We start from the raw sequence: 21676 nt of genomic DNA on the forward strand, positions 1-21676 counted from the left end.
AACGCGAATGTGCGGAGGCTCCTGAACATTATTATGATGCCGGCGAGGGAGGGGGAGGCGGAGATAGTGGTGGCGATGGACGCTGAGAAGGCGTTCGATAGGGTAGAGTGGGGGTACTTGTGGGAGGTGCTGAAGAGGTTCGGGTTTGGGGAGGTGTTCATCAGGTGGGTTAGGCTGTTGTACGAGGAGGTCTGAGTACTTTTGGTTGCACGAGGGACGAGGCAGGAGTGTCCCTTACCCCCCTGCTCTTCGCACTGGCGATTGAACCCCTGGCTATGGCACTGAGGGAGTCGAGGAACTGGAGGGGGTTGGTGCGGGGTGGGGAGGAGCATAGGGTGTCGCTCTATGCGCACGACTTGCTGCTATATGTGGCGGACCTGGTGGGAGGAATGCCGGAGGTAATGAGGATCCTCAGGGAGTTCGGGGATTTCTCAGGGTACAAGCTCAACATGGGGAAGAGCGAGTTGTTCGTGGTTCATCCAGGGGACCAGGAGAGGGGGATTGGCGAGCTAACACTAAAAAGGGCGGAGAGGAGTTTCAGATATTTGGGGTCCAGGTTGCCAGGAGCTGGGGGCCCTGCATAGACTTAACTTTACAAGGCTGGTGGAGCAAATGGAGGAGGAGTTTAAGAGGTGGGACGCATTGCCACTGTGCGTGGCGGGTAGAGTGCAGTCAATTAAGATGACGGTGCTCCCAAGGCTTACGTTCCTGTTCCAGTGCCTCCCCATTCTTATCCTGAAGGCCTTCTTTAGGCGGGTCAACAGGAGCATAACGGGATTTGTGTGGGCGCGAGGGACTCCGAGGGTGAGAAGGGTGTTCCTGGAGCGGAGTAGGGATGGTGGGGGCTGGCACTGCCCAACCTCTGTGGGTACTACTGGGCCACCAATGTGGCGATGGTGCACAAGTGGGTGATGGGGGAGGAGGGGGCTGCATAGAAGAGGCTGGAGACAGCGTCTTGTGAGGGTACGAGTCTGGAGGCACTGGCAACAGCGCCACTGCCGCTCCCGCCAAGGAGGTATACCACGAGCCCGGTGGTGGTGGCTGCCCTCAAAATCTGGGGGCAGTGGAGGCGGCACAGGGGGGAAGTGGGGGCCTCGGTGTGGACCCCAATACGGGGGAACCACCGGTTTGTCCCAGGGAGAATAGATGGAGGGTTTTCGGGGTGGCACAGGGCAGGGATAAGAAGGTTGGGGGACCTGTTTGTGGACAGGAAGTTCGCGAGCCTGGGTGAGCTGGAGGAGAAGTATGGGCTCCCCCAGGGGAACACCTTTAGGTATCTACAGGTAAGGGCGTTTGCCAGACGGCAGGTGGTGAAATTCCCGCTGCTGCTGCCACGCACAGTACAGGACAGGGTGCTCCCGGGGGGGTGGGTTGGAGAGGGGACGATCTCGGCAACTTACCAGGTGATGCAGGAGGAGGAGGAGGCCTCGGTGTTGGAGTTGAAAGGTAAGTGGGAGGAGGAGTTGGGTGAGGAGATCGAGGAGGGGACGTGGGCAGATGCCCTTGGGAGGGTGAATTCTTCCTCTTCGTGCACGAGGTTCAGCCTCATACAGTTTAAGGTGCTGCACAGGGCACACATGACCGGGACAAGGATGAGCCGTTTTTTGGGGGGTGAGGACAGGTGTGTTAGGTGCTCAGGGAGCTCAGCAAACCACACCCATATGTTCTGGGCATGCCCAGCGCTGGAGGAGTTTTGGAAGGGCGTAGCAAGGACGGTGTCGAGGGTGGTAGGATCCAGGGTCAAACCGGGCTGGGGGCCCGCAATATTTGGGGTTGCAGGGGAGCCCAGTGCAGGAGGCGAAAGAGGCCGGTGTTCTTGCCTTTGCGTCCCTGGTAGCCCAGCGAAGGATTCTTCTTCAGTGGAAGGATGCGAGGCCCCCAAGCGTGGAATCCTGGATCAGCGATATGGCGGGGATTATTAAATTGGCGAGGGTGAAATTTGCCTTAATGGGATCGGTGCAAAGGTTTTTCTGGCGGAAGCAACCGTTCTTGGACTTACTGGCAGAGCGGTAGTCAATGGTCAGCAGCAGCAGCAACTCGGGGGGGGGGGGGGCGGGGTCTATTTTATTTTTGTTTGTCTACGCTGGGGGATCTGAGGGGTGTCATGATATTCAAACATACATCATAACACATACATAATGATAGACAGATCAACGGACCAATTAGCACACATAACACGACAGCCAATCACAGACAAGAGCAGACACAGTATAAGACAAGAAACACAACACTTCCTGGGCAGTCCATCTGGTGACAGCACAGGGCCAGGACCATATAGCAAGACACTCACACCGTTACAACGTGCTGAGTACCAAGTCTGATGTATAAATAGTTAAATGGAATAAAGCTGCGTTGTACCAATCGCAACCATGTTGGTTCGTCTGTACCTCAGAGCACCCAACACTTCATGATACCAGTGAGTGGATCGATACCTCCCAGCAAATCTGCCATCCTGAGCCATGGACACCCGCAACAAACCGCAGCCGTTGCAAGTCGCTGGGAACCTGGGCACAAATTGGAAGCTCTTCAAGCAGCGATTCGAACTCTTCATGCAAGCCAATGAAAAACAGGGCACCTTGGACGAAACAAAGATTGCCATGCTCCTCACTACCGCAGGTCAGCACGCCATCGATGTATACAACTCCTTGGTGTTCGCGGAAGGCGAGAACAAAGCTAAGTATGACACGGTCCTCCTCAAGCTCGACAAGCACTTCAACGTTGAGGTCAACGAAAGCTTTGAGAGGTATGTCTTTCAGCAGCGCCTGCAAGGTAAGGATGAGCTCTTTCAGTCCTTCCTGACGCACCTCCGCATACTCGTGCAGTCCTGCGGTTACGACACCACCTCAGAGTCCATGATCCGGGACCAGATCGTTTTTGGCATTGCCTCCAGTGGCCTATGCCAGCAGCTTCTAAAAATTAAAGGCCTGACCTTAGCATCTGCAGTTGAAGCCTGTGTCCTGCTTGAGAATGCGACCAGCCGCTATGCCCAATTTCAGGCGACCGAATTGGCACGGAGGGGGTCCCAAGTGATCGAATCGGCAAGCCAGGCCACCCACGAGGCCGAACGCGTCGAGGCAATCGAGTTTCTCCCGGCCCGCGGCCCGGATGAGGGTGGCCGTTTCGCGCGCTTTTTAAGGCCTCCCGCGTTTGTGCGCGCCAAAACCTACGGCAACACTGAGGGACGTGCTGTGCAGGCGCGCCCGACGCAAGACCGAATTGCGCATGCGCAGTGGCGTAACGAACGCCATGACGTCATGACGTGCGGCAACTGTGGAGCTGCACATTTAAAAGGGCAATGTCCCGCAAAAACCCGACAGTGCCTATGCTGTGGCAAGGTGGGCCACTACGCTGCCTACTGTCGAGCGGCTCAACCTGTTGATCTTCCACATCTCCGACAACCTCGCAGGAACGTGCGGACCATTCAGCCTCCACATCACGACATCCAAACCGACGACACAGATGACCAAGACGCCTTCCGGGTTGCGGTCATTGATGCGAACCGGGTCAACACCATCAATCCGGGCGATGAATGGAGTGCCACGGTCAACCGATCGCCGATTACTTTTCGCCTGGACACTGGCGCCTCCGCCAACCTCATAGCATGGTCAGCCTTCTACGCCATGAAGGTCAGACCACCAATCCAGCCATCCCGGTGCAAGATGGTTGACTACAACGGGAACGTTATCCCGGCCATGGGTTCCTGTCAGCTCCAGGTGACACACAAAACACACACGACCACACTCTCGTTCGAGATAGTTGGCTCATTGAAGGACTCCCTGCTGGGCGCACAGGCATGCAAGGCTCTCCACCTTGTGCAACAAATTCTCTCTCTCTCTCCAGGCGGCACGTCTGACTTCCCGGATGCAGAGTTCTACGCACAGCTCCAATCGCTCCTCGCCCACAACCAGGAGGCATTCGAAGGAATGGGAACACTGCCATACACCTACCAAATTCGCCTCAAACCGGACGCCATCCCGGTCGTTCACGCACCTCGCAGGGTTCCTGCGCCACTTAGGGATCGCCTCAAGCAGCAGCTGCAGGATCTCCAGGACCAAGGGGTCCTATCCAGGGTCACGGAGCCCACGCCATGGGTCAGCTCCATGGTGTGTGTCAAGAAGCCCTCTGGCGAGCTCCGCATCTGTATTGACCCCAAAGACCTCAATAATAATATTATGAGGGAACATTATCCCATACCCAAACGGGAGGAGATCATCAGTGAAATGGCCCAGGCGAAGATATTCACGAAACTGGATGCTTCTAAAGGATTTTGGCAGGTCCAACTGGACCCGTCCAGCCGAAAGCTATGTACCTTCAACACCCCTTTCGGCAGGTTCTGCTACAACCGGATGCCATTTGGCATCATCTCGGTTACCGAGGTCTTCCATAGAATCATGGAGCAGATGATGGAAGGCATCGAAGGGGTGCGCGTATATGTGGACAATGTCATCATCTGGTCCACCACACCGCAGGAGCACATACATCGTCTCCAACGCATTTTTGCCCGCATACGGGAAAATGGCCTGCGCCTCAACCGAGCCAAGTGCTCCTTTGGCCAGGCCGAGTTGAAGTTCCTGGGGTACCATATCTCCCGGTCAGGGGTCCGTCCGGATGCAGACAAGGTGAGCGCCATCACAGCCATGCCGCAGCCGGCCGACAAGAAGGCTGTCCTACGCTTCCTTGGCATGGTCAACTTCCTGGGGAAGTTCATTCCCAACCTTGCCTCCCACACGACGACTCTGCGCCACCGCGTCAGAAAATCCACAGAGTTCCAGTGGCAACACACACACCAGCTGGAATGGGAGGAGCTCAAACGCAAACTCACTATGGCACCAGTGTTGGCGTTTTTTGACACGTCTCGTGCCACCAAAATCTCAACTGATGCCAGCCAATCCGGCATTGGAGCAGTGCTCCTGCAGAGGGATGACATGGCATCATGGGCCCCTGTGGCCTATGCATCGCGGGCCATGACCCCCACAGAGCAGCGCTACGTGCAAATCGAAAAAGAATGCCTGGGCTTGCTAACCGGTTTAGACAAGTTCCATGATTACGTGTATGGTCTTCCACGGTTCACGGTCGAAACTGACCACCGTCCCCTGGTCAGCATAATAAACAAGGACCTGAACGAGATGACCCCTTGCCTCCAGCGCATCCTACTTAAACTCAGGAGGTACGACTTCCAACTGGTCTACACTCCAGGGAAGGACCTCATCGTGGCGGATGCCCTATCCAGAGCAGTGAGCACGCTGCCAGATGCGGAGGGGTTCGTATGTCAGGTCGAGGCACAGGTGGCTTTTACAGCGGCAAATCTGCCGGCTGACAACTTCAGTCTGGCCCGTATCCGCCGAGGGACTGCAGCCGACCCCCTTCTGCAGCGAGTGATGCGCCACCTGACGGGAGGATGGCTCAAAGGGCAGTGCCCGCAGTTCTACAATGTACGAGACGACCTGGCCGTCATTGATGGTGTCCTTCTGAAGCTGGACCGGATTGTGATTCCGCACAGCATGCGCCAGCTGGTTCTCGACCAACTACACGAAGGCCACTTGGGGGTCGAGAAGTGCAGACGGAGGGCTCGAGGGGCGGTATACTGGCCGGGCATCAGTGACGATATTACCAACATGGTGCTCAACTGTACAACCTGCCAAAGGTTTCAGCCGGTGCAACCTCCTGAGACGCTTCTGCCCCATGAGCTGGTGACGTCCCCCTGGGCGAAGGTGGGCGTCGACCTATTTCACGCGCTCGGCATGGACTATGTCATCATAGTTGACTACTTCTCAAACTACCCAGAAGTTATACGCCTGCACGATTTGACGTTGTCTGCTGTCATCAGGGCCTGCAAAGACACCTTTGCTCGCCACGGCACTCCGATGACTATCATGTCGGACAATGGGCCCTGTTTTGCCAGCCATGAATGGTTGTCCTTTGCTGCTTCGTATGGCTTAACACACGTGACGTCCAGCCCTCTGCATCCCCAGTCCAATGGAAAGGCGGAGAAGGGCGTTCACATTGCCAAGCGGCTATTCTGCAAGGCTGCTGCTGCCGGGTCGGACTTCTACCTCGCCCTGCTGGCCTATCGCTCGGCCCCACTAGCCACTGGTCTCTCACCAGCACAGCTGCTGATGGGTCGCGCCCTCAGAACCACTGTGCCTTCCATCCTGGCACCAACAATAGACCATGCTCCGGTACTGCATAGGATGCAACTGCAGCGCGGTCGCCAGCAGAGGTCGTACGACATACGGGCAACTGATCTTCCCTCCCTGGCCCCTGGAGACAACGTCCGCATCCACCTACCAGACGGTGGCTGGTCAGCACCTGCCGAAGTTCTCCGACGCGTGGCTCCCTGCTCGTTCCTGGTACGCATGCCGGATGGATCCGTGCGTAGGCGCAATTGCCGAGCCCTTCGCTTACTTCCACGCTCGCAACGGGACCCTACACAGACGCCGTGTCCTCCACTGGTTCCTGATAGCGACTTTGTGGAGCTGCCATATACCATGCCCCTTCTGTCGCCGCCCGTGGCCAGGCTCGCACCTCAACCGGTGGTTCTCGACCCACCCTTGAGGCGGTCAACCCGAATTCGTCGCCCACCTACTAGACTGGACTTATGAGACTGTTCACACGTCAAACTTTTGCAACCACTGTTTTATAACATGTCACTGTTTTATCATTACAGGCCTCGTTTGATCGTTCCAAATTTCAACGTTGTTCTTCTTTTGTTATGGTACAACCTCGTTAGTATGTCACACCTGACATCGCCCCTTGTATATAGTTAAGCCCCATGTACATGATGTAAATATTACGCACGCACACACCTTTAGCTGCACTCAGGACACATTTATATTTATAACCACATAGGCACATAATCTTGTAAAAAAGGGGGGATGTCATGATATTCAAACATACATCATAACACATACATAATGATAGACAGACCAACGGACCAATTAGCACACATAACACGACAGCCAATCACAGACAAGAGCAGACACAGTATAAGACAAGAAACACAACACTTCCTGGGCAGTCCATCTGGAGACAGCACAGGGCCAGGACCATATAGCAAGACACTCACACCATTACAACGTGCTGAGTACCAAGTCTGATGTATAAATAGTTAAATGGAATAAAACTGCGTTGTACCAATCGCAACCGTGTTGGTTTGTCTGTACCTCAGAGCACCCAACACTTCAAGGGGGTGTATATATTTGCTATGTTTGCTATGTGTACATTCAGGGTGTTAATTTATTATTCATGTATAGGGGGGAGGGGGGCACGGGGGTTGTTTTATTTTGTTTTGTATTTAATTCTATTGGGTTCCTTTTTCATTTTGTTGTTGATAGTTTGTGAAAACTTCAATAAAAATTATTTATTAAAAAAAATGAATACTCGACTGGAGCAGGATTAACTGTCAATCAATTCAATGTTAATTCAAATTAGAGTCCCAGTCTCAGGGCTGCAACGCTGAAGCCCCGCCCCCACTACCCAGGCCCCACCCTTTTGACCCAGACCCCGCCCTCATCTGCCTCCAGGCCCCGCCCTTGCCACCCGGCTCTCAGCCGCTCGAGCAGAACCTTTGATACGGACGCTTCAGCGCGGGGGAAAGTTGTGAGCGCTGCACTCGGGCTGCTGCTTCCGGTTAAGATGGCGTTGCAGGTTGGGGCTGTTTCACGTGGGGACGGTCGTGGAGCAGAAGCGGAGTTCAGCGGTAAATTAACATGAGCGGAGCCCCAGGAAAGTGCAGGGAGCTCCGACTCTCCTTAAAGTCTAGGGAAAAGCCACACAGAGCGGCTGCGGGAAGAGTGCCTTTGCAGGGATCCATGCATCCCGGCGGGACCGGTGATGAGCTTGAACCGTCAGAGCGCATTTACTTCACAGTTAAACCAGCTCCCAGCCCTTTCCGCTCCGCATTGTTTGGACGATTTAACCTAAACCCATCCTTTCCCCGCTTCTGGCCTCCTTATTCTCTGTCTCTAATCTGTACTTGTTTGAGCGTTCCCCTCTCTTCTCCATTTGGCTTTTAACATCATTGACAACTCCGTCCTCTCACATTAAATTTTCACGCAGTCTTCTCAATTTGCATGGCAATGCGAATGGCACAGTGGTTAGCGCGGTTGCCTCACAGCTCCAGCTACCCGGGTTTGATTCCAACCTTTGGTGACTATCTGTTTGGAGTTTGTACATTCTCCCCATGTCTGCGTGGGTTTCCTCCAGGTGCTCCGTTTTCCTCCCACATCCAAAGATTGAGCAGGTGGATTGGCCATGCTAAATTGCTGTTGGTGTCAAAAAAGGTTAGGTGGGGTTACTACTTTATTATTGTCACAAGTGTGCTGACGTTAACACGACAATGAAGTTACTGTGACAATCCCCTGGTCGCCACACTTTGGTGCCTGTTCAGGTACACAGAGGGAGAATTCAGAATGTACAATTCACCTAACAAGCACGTGTTTCGGGACTTGAGAGGAAACCAGAGCACCTGGAGGAAACCCACGCAGACACTGGGAGAAATTGCAGACTCTGCACAGATAGTGACCCAACTGAGGGATCGAGCCCAGGACCCTGGTGCTGTGAAGCAACAGTGCTAACCACTGTGCAACCACCACAGCGATAGGTTGGAGGTGTGGGCTTAAGTAGGGTGCGCTTTCCAAGGGCCGGTGCAGACTCGATGGGCCGAGTGGCCCCCTGCACTGTAAATTCTGTGATTCTATACTTCTACTGGTTTTGTTGTCACTAGCGAATCCCAGGGGCCCAGCTTCAGCTCCCTTTTCACTGTCGGTGTGTAATCCTGGGCAACACAATCCAGAAACACAGATCAGCTTCCATGTATATGTCAATAGGATCCAACTAAACACCCTGCTCCCCCACCACCACCACCTTCATTAAATAAAAGGCTGTTGCCACCTTGTTAAATTGTTTAATATCAAGATTAGGATGGGCCTGATCTCCAGTTAAATATTCACCAGGCTGAGACAAACCTCTTTTACTTCCATTAGTGTCTCTTTTCACAGTTCCGTTTGCCTCCTTGCCTACTATTTCAAGCTGAGTTGGGAGGTGTATGGCTACCATGACTGAACTTGCTACTCCTGTGATCCACATCCTGTTTTGCAATGTTGCCCCTTTAATGCAGTTGTCCAATATATCGCTTATTTTATATTAGGCTATTTACCAAAACTACTCTGAAACCTCCACTTGTAGAGTTGTGAAGACTTATTAAAATTCTCACACTGTTACCTTTGCTAGTTTCCTGTTGAATAATTAATTTTTTCACAAGTCAGGAGTGTAATGAAATGCTCTCCACTTTGCCTGGATGAGTGCAGCTCCAACAACACTCAAGAAGCTCAACACCATCCAGGACAAAGCAGGCTGCTTGATTTCTACCCCTTCCACAAACATTCAATCCCTCCACCACCGACGAACAGTGGAAGCCGTGTGTACCATCTACAATATGCACTGCAATAATTCGACAAGATTACTTGGGCAGCACCTTCCAAACCCACAACTACTACCATCTAGAAGGACAAGGGCAGCAGATACCTGGGAGCCCCACCACCTAGAGGTTCTGCTCCAAGTCACTCCACCACCCTGTTTTGGAAATATAACTCTGTTCCTTCACTGTCGCTGTGTCAAAATCCTGGAACTCCCTCCCTAACAGCACTGTGCATTTACCTACACCAAGGGCCAGCAGTGATTCAAGAAGGCAGCTCACCCCCACTTTCTGAAAGGCAACGGGATGGGCAATACATGCTGGCCTAACCAGCGACATCCACATCCTGTTAAAGAATTTTTTGAAAATTTGCAGGTTTCCACCAGAAACAGATTCAACTTATTACTGACCAAGAATCTGAAGCTATGAAATTTAAGATGCTCTGGACTGTTCCTCCTTGATTACATAAAGATATTGTACTGAACAATTAATTCAGATGCTCGGTCGCTGTTGATGCTTTAAGCAGTTCACTTGTGTATGTATATTTGTAAGTGTCAAAATACATGGGAAAAAAGGAAAGCATGATAAATGATGGTCCGTGTCTTGTTATGTTTGTGTATATGTTGTACTTTAGTGTTGGTGCCACACTGATGGGTGTATTTGCTGGAGTTATTCAGTCTCAAGATTGCTAGGCATCAAGCCCTATGCTTATTCCATTTGTACTAACTGAATGCAATCAACATTGACCAATGTGCCATTGATGTTTGTACTTTTTCATCACTTCCCAATCCCTTTGTGGCCTCTGCTTGTCCACCATCCTGTCCCAGACAAGCCAAAACTGCCTCCAGCTTAGTCTTGGTAAGGCTGATTCCATTTTATCTTACCCTGATTGCAAACTCTATTCATTTGCCAGTGATTCCAAGCATTTTCCTGGCCACTCGGATTGATCAAGACATTTTGCAGTCTTGATTTATGATTTGGCCTTGAACTAATGTTAAAACTCAACAGCTTGTCCATTCGCTTACTTCTGTATCTGAGGCCTTTTTATTTGCTTTTATCATCTGCTACCCTTGCTTCAAAGCACCCCTAAACCATTGTCATCTAATCTGCTCTGTCTCGTATTCTTCATAGTCAATTCAGTATTCTTGGCCTTGTATAACTCCTTCCCCATCCTATCTGCGACATCTTTATTACACTATATTGCCTCCAAAGCTATTCTCCCCTCCTTCACCTCAACAGTCAGCTCAGTTCTACTCCATGGAGCTTCCTTTCTAAATTTCTGTCATTTTGCCCATAAAATCCTCCTCAAAACCTATCAGCCTGAATTCCTCCGCAGCTTGACATTAATTTTCATTGCGCCTATTTGTGAAGTGCTTGGGATGTTTTTGATGCTAATGGCATTTTGTCTCTGCAGGTTATTGTGATCACTGCAACAATTGAAACAGCTATGTTACCTTTTTTTTAAAAAATTTTTTTTTTAATGTTTTCTCTGCGTTGCCAGTGAAACATCTAATAGGGTGTGTTATACCATGATATTGATGAAGGCAGAAAAAACTCTCCAGGTTCTGCACCTGAAATGGGCATTAGTGTCTTTGCCAATGTAACTAACTAGGCAAGTTGAGGTCCCCTTTGTAACGTTGGGCTGTCCTACAAGGAAAACATGATCTGTATGTGGCCTAACCAGCAATATTTTTTTAAGGGACCAGTTTAAAATCAAAATGATACTTTGACTTTGGGACCGGGAAGTGCAGGAGAATTTCCCCTGGGTCCATTACATTGCTGAAAACTATTGTTGGCCCCTGCTTCCTCTCTTTCTCCTGGGAGTTACCTGAAGACTGCTGCCAATAACCCAAACTTCAAATCCTTTTCACTGACAAATCACCTGGGAATGCCCATATGCAGCTCACCAATCTTCTGTTTTAAAAGAAAAAGTGCCCTGGATACACCAACATTTGTTCACTGTGCCTAGTTCACTCCAGTTTGTCAGCACAAATTAATTTCTAGGCTGTTGTATCTCAGATACATGTGAACACCACACCTGTAAGTTCCCCCTCCAAGCCACTCACCACCCTGACTTGGAAATATATCACGCTTCCTTTGCTGTCAGTTTTTCAAAATTTTGGAACTCCCTCACGAACAGCACTGTGGGTGTACCTACGCCACATGGATTGCAACAGTTCAGGAAGGCACCTCACCATGGCTCCCCCAATTGTAATGTATTGCCTTAAAAACAGTAAACATTTTTTAAGTGAAAGGCAGTGAGTTAGAAAATTACACTAGCTTTTGTGACAGGGTCCCTGAAATACTGACCACCCATGCAGACTTTTGAGTCAGGCTGCTCTACAGTAGCGCAGGCCTTAGTTTCTTAGCTTTTCAAAAACATTTTTTTACAATTGTGAAGTGACTAATATTTCTAGTTATTTCATACACTTTATTTAAGTCTTGAAATTTGTGCTGCTTTTTAAAGGGCACGTTGTGCGATTTATTTTGAAGATATGATGCAGGACCGACTGCAGTTTACTCTCACCTCTGAAACCATGAGGCAAGTGGGACTTGAAATGCTAGCACAGGCTGACTGTTTTCATTCCCCACCTGCCCTGGCCTCAGCCTACCTCATCTTTTGCTGTGCACAGAAAAGTTGCTTCTAGGCTTGGTGAAGGTGACTTTCCACAGGACCAGGTTGGATGTGCTCACAGGAAATGATTGTGCTGGCTACCTGACTCTCTCCCACAGCCTTGTCTGTCCCCAAGTGGCCCTGATTATTATTATTAGAAGGGGCACACAGTGTCTGCCGTTATGCTTGAGTCTTTTGCAACAGTACTGGAGGACATATTGGATGCGGACATCAGTCTTGCTATCTAATTTGATACATTAGCTATTTAGGTTTTTGGTTTGACAGCACTGGAGCAGCCGAGTTCTTCCTTATGCGTTTCAGAAGAAAAGGCATCCTAGTACTCTGTGATGCTGGTGAATGTTAATCTGCTCAAACCCTGTGCTGAACTGCTCTTCGGTCAGCATGTTTGTTAACGTGACCAATCTGTACAATTTTCCCAGGAATTAATTCTAAAAGTCCGAAGTGTGCTGGCATATCAAAGTACCTCTGAGCTACCTTCATAAAGAGCTGAATTAATCAAAAATATTCTACAATTGTCGGGATTGTGCTGAGTATTCCTCAATGCCTTAAAGTTTATGTTTGCAAAACTGAATTCCTGTGACAGGCAATAAATCAGGGTTAGGTTAATGTAGTCGGAATTCAGTTTTATAAAAACAAGTTTTTAAGATCTAAAGGCACAATGCAAATTTCTAATGTTTCCATTAAGTATTTCTCAGACAGTGTGAAAATTGCAACTTTGAGACTGCTGAACCTCTTGCTGACACTAGGTGTCAGCATTGCATCAAATTGAAATTCACGTGAGTGCATTCTTTATATTTAGAGCAAAAATACCTGTCTGTTCTGTTTTAGATTCTGATGGAGATCTTGGAAGTGACCGCTTCTCTTCAGGTGAAGATGAGAAAAATCATGCTCCAGAGGCTGAACTTGGGGGGGAAACTGCAGACCCGAATCCAACAAATTCCAATGCTGGCTGGGCAGATGCTATGGCCAAAATTCTAGGAAAGACAATACCTGAGAATAAACCAGCAATCCTTGCTAAAACTAAAGAGAAAAAGAAAGTAAAGCGGAGGCAGGCGATGTTGGAAAAGATGAGACAGGTATTGATTGCATTGCGCTCTTAAGATCTAAACTATTGAGATTTTTTTGCTTGGGCCTAAAGTGATGAAATATGTCTGCGCAAACTGAATTCTACATGGGAATAATGTACGGAACATCAGGCAAGTTCCATATTTACCAGTGTCATAGCGTCGTTTGTAGAAAAAAAAATTACATTTAAATTAAGTCTGAAAAAGTCTTGAGATGTCAGCACTTTGTTTTTGCCTGTGCACTTGACTGGGGAAGAAAGTTACCTGCTGACAGTTTACACCTCAAAACAAATAATTGAAGGACCTTCAGGTTCTAATGTTAAACCCCACTGGCAAGTGGAGTATCTTTACTGGCAGCTGGTAACTGTACCAAATGGATTTATTTTACAGCCAAAGGTGATGTAGCTGTGGAACAAGTTACTAGGGAAGCGCATTGAAGCTGGCACTATAAACGGGTCTTCCACACAACTCTGTGTTTCTGGAGAAGGGAAATCACATGGAGTTGACCAATTGAAAAAAGCAGAAGCATTTTCTGTAGCATTTGTGCAATATGACCAGGGTAGAGTGGTCATTGAAAATGATTTTCAAATGCCAGGTGGTTTAATTTTGCTTTTCTGCACAATCAGCATTTGTTGTGACTGCCCCACTTTGTTTTAACACTTTGCATATGTTTCACTCAACTTCCCGAATAAATACTAAAGATTTTTGGGTTTTTCCACATTTCTGAATTGTCCGGTGTACATAACATGTGAGATCCAAAAAGTTGAGCTCACAGCTGTCACTATTTCCAGACATGTCCCATTTTGTCAGCTTTCTGTTCTTGATCTGTGTCTGAACATAAGCAGGGAGTGTGCTAAGTTGAAGAAGATGGACTATGATGTGAATTGGGTTGGGCTTCGAACTCCAAGTCACTTGGAAATTAAACACTGCTTTAATCCTTTTTTTTCTTTCCTTATGAAATACCTGATTCAGTGATATAATGTAAAAAGGGGACTGCTGGAATTGTGTGGTGTATATGGGTAAGCTGTGTTGAATTTGTACTTGGAGAGCCTCTGTGTTTACTGTTGACCAGTGTGGAATTACAAATGTTTGTCTTGGCCATTCATTTTAAGAAGGAGGGTTACTTTAGGGATGCTGGCAGTAGATCTGGAGGCAGCAATGCTATTTGAACCCTTCAATCACATTGTAAACCACAAACTTTAACGTTTTGAAGAGTTTGTCAACAAACCCCCAAGATTGGATTGCTGCCAGTAACCCTGTACCAGACCTCCAGCATTTATGATGTTTAGTAGTAAATTCTATTAAATGTACATGCGTTTCTAATATTTCTGGAATTCCAGTTAATGTGGCATGTGTGGAAAGAAGTGATTCTGGGGGGCACTGAGTGCTGTGGGTTAGCATATTCTTAACCTGTGGATTACAGGAGGGAAGTTTTCTTTTCCCTGAATATGGGGGTTCCAATATGAAACAAGTTTGTCTGGCTCCATTGCCATTCCTGGTGGATATGGGCCTACCATATACAACTGCTTCTAGTTCAGTTTAGTTGATAATCTGGCAGAGACTGATGGCAGAAAAGAAAATCTTATACTGGTGCAGTTGGGAGTATAGATACATTTATTCTGCATCCAGCCTGATGCAGAGGTGCTGAGACTGACCAGTGCTGAATGGGGAACGTCCTTCATTTCAGCCTCCTCATTTAACACAACATTTAATTTTCAGAGCAAGCTGCTTTGCTGGCAGGAGTTGCAGCATGGTGTTTACAGATGCATTACAAATACCAGTAACTGTTTTGTTGAGGTTTTAGTTTTGCTGATACTGTGGTCTCACCAGTTCCCGACAAATGTTTGGATATTTAATAGTCATTTATTCATTAGAAACCTTTAGATTTCTATGAAGTTAAGACATTATTCAGCAAGCTCTTAAATTGGCTTTTTTTGGCAGCTGGATAAAAAGAAACAATGGGAGCAGATGGGCAGAGTGAAACCCGATGTCATTCGAGACCGAGAGGCCGAGAGAAACTTCCAGAAAATAGCCACCAGGTAGGTATTGTGCAGGCACAGTATTGAAGGGGTTTTATTTTGAATAAATACAACAGTAAACATGACAGTATGAAAGCAAACCCCTCTTCCTTGGTATCATGCCTTGGGATCTTTTGCACCCACCCATGAAAATGGAGCCGCGGTTTAATGCCTCCCTTAAAAGATACTCCCCCAGTACCACACCAGCGTCGCAATCATGAGTTTCTTTATGCTCAATCCCTGGAGTGGCATTTGAAACCAGAACTTTGAAACACATAGGTGAGGGTGCTACCAACGGAGGTAATTCCGTTGAATATCAAGGAGATGTAGTTGAAACTTATATTTTATTTCGCACCAATTTGTGGGCTAGCTAGGGTGGCGTTTGGGTGACATAAATATCACGTTGAGCACTGTTTTCCTACAGTCTAAAAGTAGGATAAGCAGGACACAGACCCAGTTGCTCTGCCAATTACATTATGTATTGAGGCTACTCAACATTTGAGCTTTTTTTTTTGGTGAACGAGAGTATGGGGAAAATGTGCAAATTGGGTAGAAACTCACCCATCTGTGTGAACTGGGTTGACAAAAATATTTGTTTAATATGCAGAGGTGTTGTGCAGCTATTTAATGCTGTGCGAAAGCACCAAACGAGTGTGGATGAAAAAATTAAAGAAGTCGGTGGGTCTGAACGAAAGCGTGCCAAGTTAATGTCATCTGTCTCGAAGAGAGATTTCATCAATGTACTCCGAGAATCAGGACAGAATGTACATCAGAACTCAGCAGAAAGGACGGCTATTGGTGGAAAACGGGTATGTGGAATTTTGTATAAAACAGATTTAATAGTTAGAAATGTGGCTGGGTGCTTTGTTTATTTATTTTGTACCATAGAGATCATCAGTTACGAGGAACAGGAGGGGGTCTTTCCTTTTATTGTTCATCCTCGTAAATAGATTTCACTGGCAAGGCTAACATTTAATGTCCCTTGAGAAGGTGGTTGTGAACCACCTTCTTGAACAGTGCATTCTTGTGGTGAAGAGACTCTCACAGTGCTGTCACAGTGAAAGTTTCAGTATTTTGACCCATCGATGATGAAGGAATAGTGAATATTTCTAAATTGGGGTGGGGGGTGGGGAGAGAGTGAATAAGCATCCTGGTGTTTTGTCCCTGAACCTATTCCACCTTTCGGTTAGATTATGGCTGATCTGTATCCCAACTCTATTTACTCGATTCATTCTGTAACTTTTAATATCCTGGCCTAACACTCGAGCATTTTACTCTGCTTTGGCAAGGCCAGAATTACACCCCAAACAACTCAGAACTTCCTTGTTAAAGAAGATAACTAGCCAGCAGTCTGAAGTTTACCAGCTTTGGAGCAATAGATTTCTTATTTATCATCGTCAGCAGCTTAGTGTCCTACTTGCAACTTTGTTTGGGAAATCTTTGCAGGTTATTCAGATAAATTGACTTCACAACAGTAGTCTTTTCCATTATTGAGTCTTAATGGGTTTTCTACAAAATTATCAGTGGACCGATGGCTAGCAACGATATCTCTTTTTCTACTAAACACTGAGAATGGCTGGAACAGCACCTCAACATTCGCAAGTTTCAGGCAACATTTCCTTCTCTGCCCTGTCACAATTTGCAGTCACCTAAGGTTCTTTCTGGGATGCTGAATTCAATTACTGAGGGTGGCCGAGGCAGCACATGGGTGCGTGGATCTGTTAATAGTAGTTGTATCTCAAGTGAAGTAATTGAACAGAGGTATATCATTGTCCACAAGGTGTAATGGTCGCAAAGGAGCATCACTAACGAAGGCAGTAGCTAAATGTAAAAGTACTTCATTTGTCATGGAGTGCCCTGAGGTTGTGAATAGTGTTCACATGTTTTATTCCTCTGACAACTTAATTTAGATGGTGGACTGGTTCAGTTTGGACTACTTATTTAGTTCCTTCTTGATTGCATCATTTAATGATTTTGTATCATATTTAAGACTTAAATCAAAAATGAAACAACTGATTACACCCTGGATGCAACAGATTCATTGCTTTTTGTGGTCATTGTCAATTAATATTGAGCAGAAATGTTGAATAGTAATATAGTTAGACATGATGCATCCTGACCTATGGGGCGGGATCCTCTGGTCCCGCCGAATGTGGGGTTCCTCGGGGACGTGGGGGGGGTCCGAACAATGGGAAACCCCATTGGCCACGGCGGGAACGGAATTTCCTACCACTGACAAATAAAATTCACTGCCGGGGTGGGTGGAAAACCCTGCCCTCTGAGTTTATTTTTAATGTTTGGTACTTGTAAAATTACTTGGCAGCTTAGAATCATAGAATTTACAGTGCTGAAGGAGGCCATTCGGCCCATCGAGTCTACACCGGGTCTTATCCAAGCCCACACCTCCACCCTATCTCCATAACCCAGTAACCCCATCCAACACTAAGGGAAATTTTGGACACTGAAGGGCAATTTAGCATGACCAATCCACCTAACCTGCACATCTTTGGACTGTGGGAGGAAACCGGAGCACCCGGAGGAAACCCACGCACACACTGGGAGAACGAGCAGACTCCACACAGACAGTGACCCAAGCTGGGAATTGAACCTGGGACCCTGGAGCTGTGAAGCAATTGTGCTAACCACTATGCTACCGTGCTGCCCGTGCTTGGGTCTGCAAGTGTATTTTTTAAAATCTCTAATTCATTTTGGGGGTGGGCATTGCTATTCGACAGAAATGATGTCCACTTGTTTTTTTTTCTTTAAAATGGAATTTGTTTTCGAGTGAAGTGTGGCACTAAAATATTGGAACGCTGATGGGATACATGTCGTACTTGCGTATCTGTTTTTCTAGTTTTTTATGCAGAGAAATACTCTGCATGGTTTGAGGTTTGACTGTTTATCTTGTGATGAATGAGCTGTTGGCTGGAGTCAAATATTTGCTTTCATTGCTTCAAACTGTAGTCTTTTTTTCAGGTTTTGTTTGCCCAGATGGAAGTGACTGCCCCTGAGTATAAGCCAGAATAACTTTTATATAACTTAAGGTGTCTTTTCCTCTGTAAGTGATTTTGTACTTGATATTTTGGGGGGCGGTCTGTTTTTCTCCTACTTCTGTGAAGTATCAAAGCAATACTTAAGTAGAGTACTTTTCTTTTTGTAACTTGTAACCACTTTTTATTTTGTGTTTTAGTAAGTTTTTTTGAGGTATTGTGTGTAATACTTAATTAGATTGTGGAGGGTTTTTCCAAAAGAAGATTGGGTGTTGTAATTAAATACTTCAAACTTATAAAGCTGAGCTTATGTGTACTAATACTGAAATATTTGGAAAGATTTGATGTGTTACCTAGCAACATGAGAGGACTGGATTTTGCTGAGCTCATTTCTATATAGTGTAGTTAGCTCTGTCTAGGCCAGTGCAGAAGGATACTTTGAACTGTAAAAACAGTAAGCAAACCAGCTGGATTACATTTTTTTAGTGTATAAATGCAGTCAGTGAAACAGAGATCCCTTTATGGATGCAAAGTTGAATTTTAAGTTGCACAATCTATTCAACCAGTACAGGTAATTTCAAAGTTTGTTAAGGAGATGAATTCAATTTTGATGGTTTAAGTTGGCAGCATTTTGATATTAGAAAGAAGGTTTACACAAGTCTTTTAAGCATGTCAGGTGACTGTTTTCTTGCCATTTCTGTCATGGATGATAAAAGTGCTACAAGGCAGTAGTTTAAGGTATAGCGTTCTGGACAACGTCATACCTTGAGATGTGCTGCAGGAGTGCAATGTAAACTGTGGAGAAAACCTTTTGTTTGGGCATTGCCTAACGGCAGTTTTGGCTGTGCACACTGCTGATACCACACAGTTCAGCGGTTAGAGCACCGGGCGGTGTGATATTGGCAATGTGCTCAGCCAAACCAGCAGTCAGAAGGTCCGAACCCGTGTCATTTTCATTAACATGCTGTGTTGGTGAGCTGTGGGCACCCAGCAGGCTGCCATTTGTTGGATTTGCTCATGAGAAAATGGCACAGCTAGGCCTGGGAAGAGGGTTGGGGTGTGGTCATGGAGGAGTGGCAAGACTGGGTGTGAAGATTTTCAATTTGGTGCTCCAACCGGATCCATTTTTAAAAAAAATGCAAAACTTACCTTTTGGGAGTGGCCTCCAGTCATTAAGAATAGTTGCAGGGTCGACACTTAAAGAGATGGAATTGATGTACCTGTCCCTCTTTAAGCATTGAAATTGGAATTTTACAGCAGGTCTGTGTCTTCAGTTTACTTAACTAAGCAATCTCTTCCTCCTTTTGGGCAGGAATGTTGAGCCCCAATTAAAGGCTGGCCTAATTCCTGATTGGGATAGGCAAACAGGCTACAGGGTCCCTTTTGACCTCTCAATTGCCAGCCACTCCTGTTTGGACATGAAACAGTTGGCCAGCAGTTGAAGTTCTGTCTGTACACCTTGGTTGCTGAAAGGAGGGTGTGAACATGAACCCACAAAATGTGTGAAATGTTAAATGCCACACTGAAGGACGTGTCTTGCATTCGTTTCTTCGGCTTCCATGAATTGACTGTTTCTTCAAAGACACAAAATTAAATAATCCTCACAGAATATTGGTTTTGTCATTGGTTGAACAGACATTTAATTTGGCAGAAAGCTATCATTGAATATTCCAATATGATTAAAGTTATGCACAACTGTATTATGCCACTCTTTTAGGTGAAGAGAAGACTGTCTTACGTGGTGTTGCCATACAAAATGAAATCCAGCTGGCTTTGAACATTTTTCAATGAATCCATAGCTAGCCAGCGACTAGACTAAAGACTCAAATTGCATAATTTTGCCTGATTTGTTGAATAGAATCTGAACAACTGAGTAAATATGTATACTGCACTCTCAGTGGTTAGCTTATTGATCCCCCAGTAATAGCATCAGCACAACTGAACAAAACTGACCGTTATGTGGATATAGTGAGTCATTTTGGTAAATTAGTCTTTTGTTTAAAAAAAACTGAATAGTTCACACATTTGACTTCTTATTTTCTCTCTGCATTTCTTCCTTTTCCAGGTCGCACTGGCCTCTGCCAGTATCTCACTGCTTACCAATTGGTACAAGTAAGCCTTTGTAATGATCATGCAGATGCAGCACTTAAGTAGAACTTGCCAAACCCAATTTTCAGTAACTTTGGCTGTTCACTTGTACTGATTAGCACAAGTCCAATTTTATTCATGAGAACACCAATAGAATCTCCATTGTTTTCACTTCAATCTCATCTATATTATTTTAGTGGAAATGAGCAGCATGGAATAAACAAGTGCTATTCACCGGTGATTTAACAATATGATTTAATTTTTTTGCCTCCCTGCAATATCCCATTTAGAATAGTAATGCTCTTAAAATTGTAAGGGAAAACTAACGGTGTACGTATATTGGGTAAACAGGTATAATTGGCAATACTCTTCCAATTACAGAATGTCCTGTGACATTTGGAATATATTTGTTACTTCATGATTTAATTCATCACTTTAAATGTGTCAGACGTCTGATTGGACCTGTTTGGATTTTACTCGCAGCCTTTTGGTGAACTTGGCTTTTGAACAACCAGCCTCACCTGTCCACTTCATTTGTGGTTATAAAAAGACATGGCAAATTTTTTGGAAGGACCACACATCCAACAGAACAGGCTGTTCCAAATCCTGGGACATCAGATCAGGGGCTGGTTTAGCACAGTGGGCTAAACAGCTGGCTTGTAATGCAGAACAATGCCAGCAGCGCAGGTTCAATTCCCATACGGGCTCCCCGAACAGGCACCGGAATGTGGCGACTAGGTGCCACATTAACTTCATTGAAGCCTACTTGTGACAATAAGCGATTATCTCAAGAGGATGTGAAAAGATTAATAAAACCAATATTTCAAGATTCTCATATTACTACTGACTTCAAGAAGGGCAGTTAGAGGTGATCTCTAAAGGGGAGGCAGTTCGTCAGGCTCACTAGACAGCTGAAGCTGATTACGTTATAGCATTATTTACAGGATTCTATCAAGTTTGGACTTGCCATAAAAGATAGGAAGCGGAGGAACCTATGATTTAGAAGTACAAGTATACTTGAAATATGTTTTAAGTCAAATATGAATGATCAGGTGAGTTGTGTTATGGACAGGGGAGAAAGAGAGACTGAAGTCCTCAATTGGCTTTCCCTTCGATCTTTCATCACTGTAGTTTAATTTTAATAAGGCTGCATTGCCAAAACCCTTTTAGCGTGTGGTTAATAGAAAAGTAATCAGCAGACTTTAATGGATTTAAACACGGAGTATAATTTATTTACACACGCACACACCCTGGAAGGCATACGCTATATCAATCGCACAACACACACCCAAGAAAGGTACAATTAAAGAAGCTGGTGCACTTCTACAAGTATTATCTCTACAGCAAAATAGTTAACCATTCACATGCTAAGAGTCCAGTGAAGAAGGGGGCTTTTCCCACTCTGGAGTTGAGGTTCAGGTAGGTTCTGATGTCTGGGTTCAAACATGGATTGATTGCAGGGTTCA

The 21676-nt window shown here is 46.4% G+C and overlaps 1 protein-coding gene across 1 annotated transcript in view; it reads left to right on the plus strand.

Annotated features, from left to right (window-relative positions):
- The first annotated feature begins 7540 nt into the window (after positions 1–7540).
- The window catches only part of rrp15 (ribosomal RNA processing 15 homolog), a 37328-nt gene continuing 23192 nt past the window's right edge, over positions 7541–21676 (plus strand). The window contains exons 1-4 of the mRNA XM_072509365.1: positions 7541–7699; positions 12879–13126; positions 15056–15153; positions 15740–15941. Of these exons, the coding sequence (XP_072365466.1) occupies positions 7636–7699; positions 12879–13126; positions 15056–15153; positions 15740–15941 (612 nt within the window). The 5' untranslated portion in view covers positions 7541–7635. The remainder of the gene's footprint in view (positions 7700–12878; positions 13127–15055; positions 15154–15739; positions 15942–21676) is intronic.

Source organism: Scyliorhinus torazame, chromosome 1 (assembly GCF_047496885.1).
Source record: "Scyliorhinus torazame isolate Kashiwa2021f chromosome 1, sScyTor2.1, whole genome shotgun sequence".
In the NCBI taxonomy this organism is placed as follows: domain Eukaryota; kingdom Metazoa; phylum Chordata; class Chondrichthyes; order Carcharhiniformes; family Scyliorhinidae; genus Scyliorhinus; species Scyliorhinus torazame.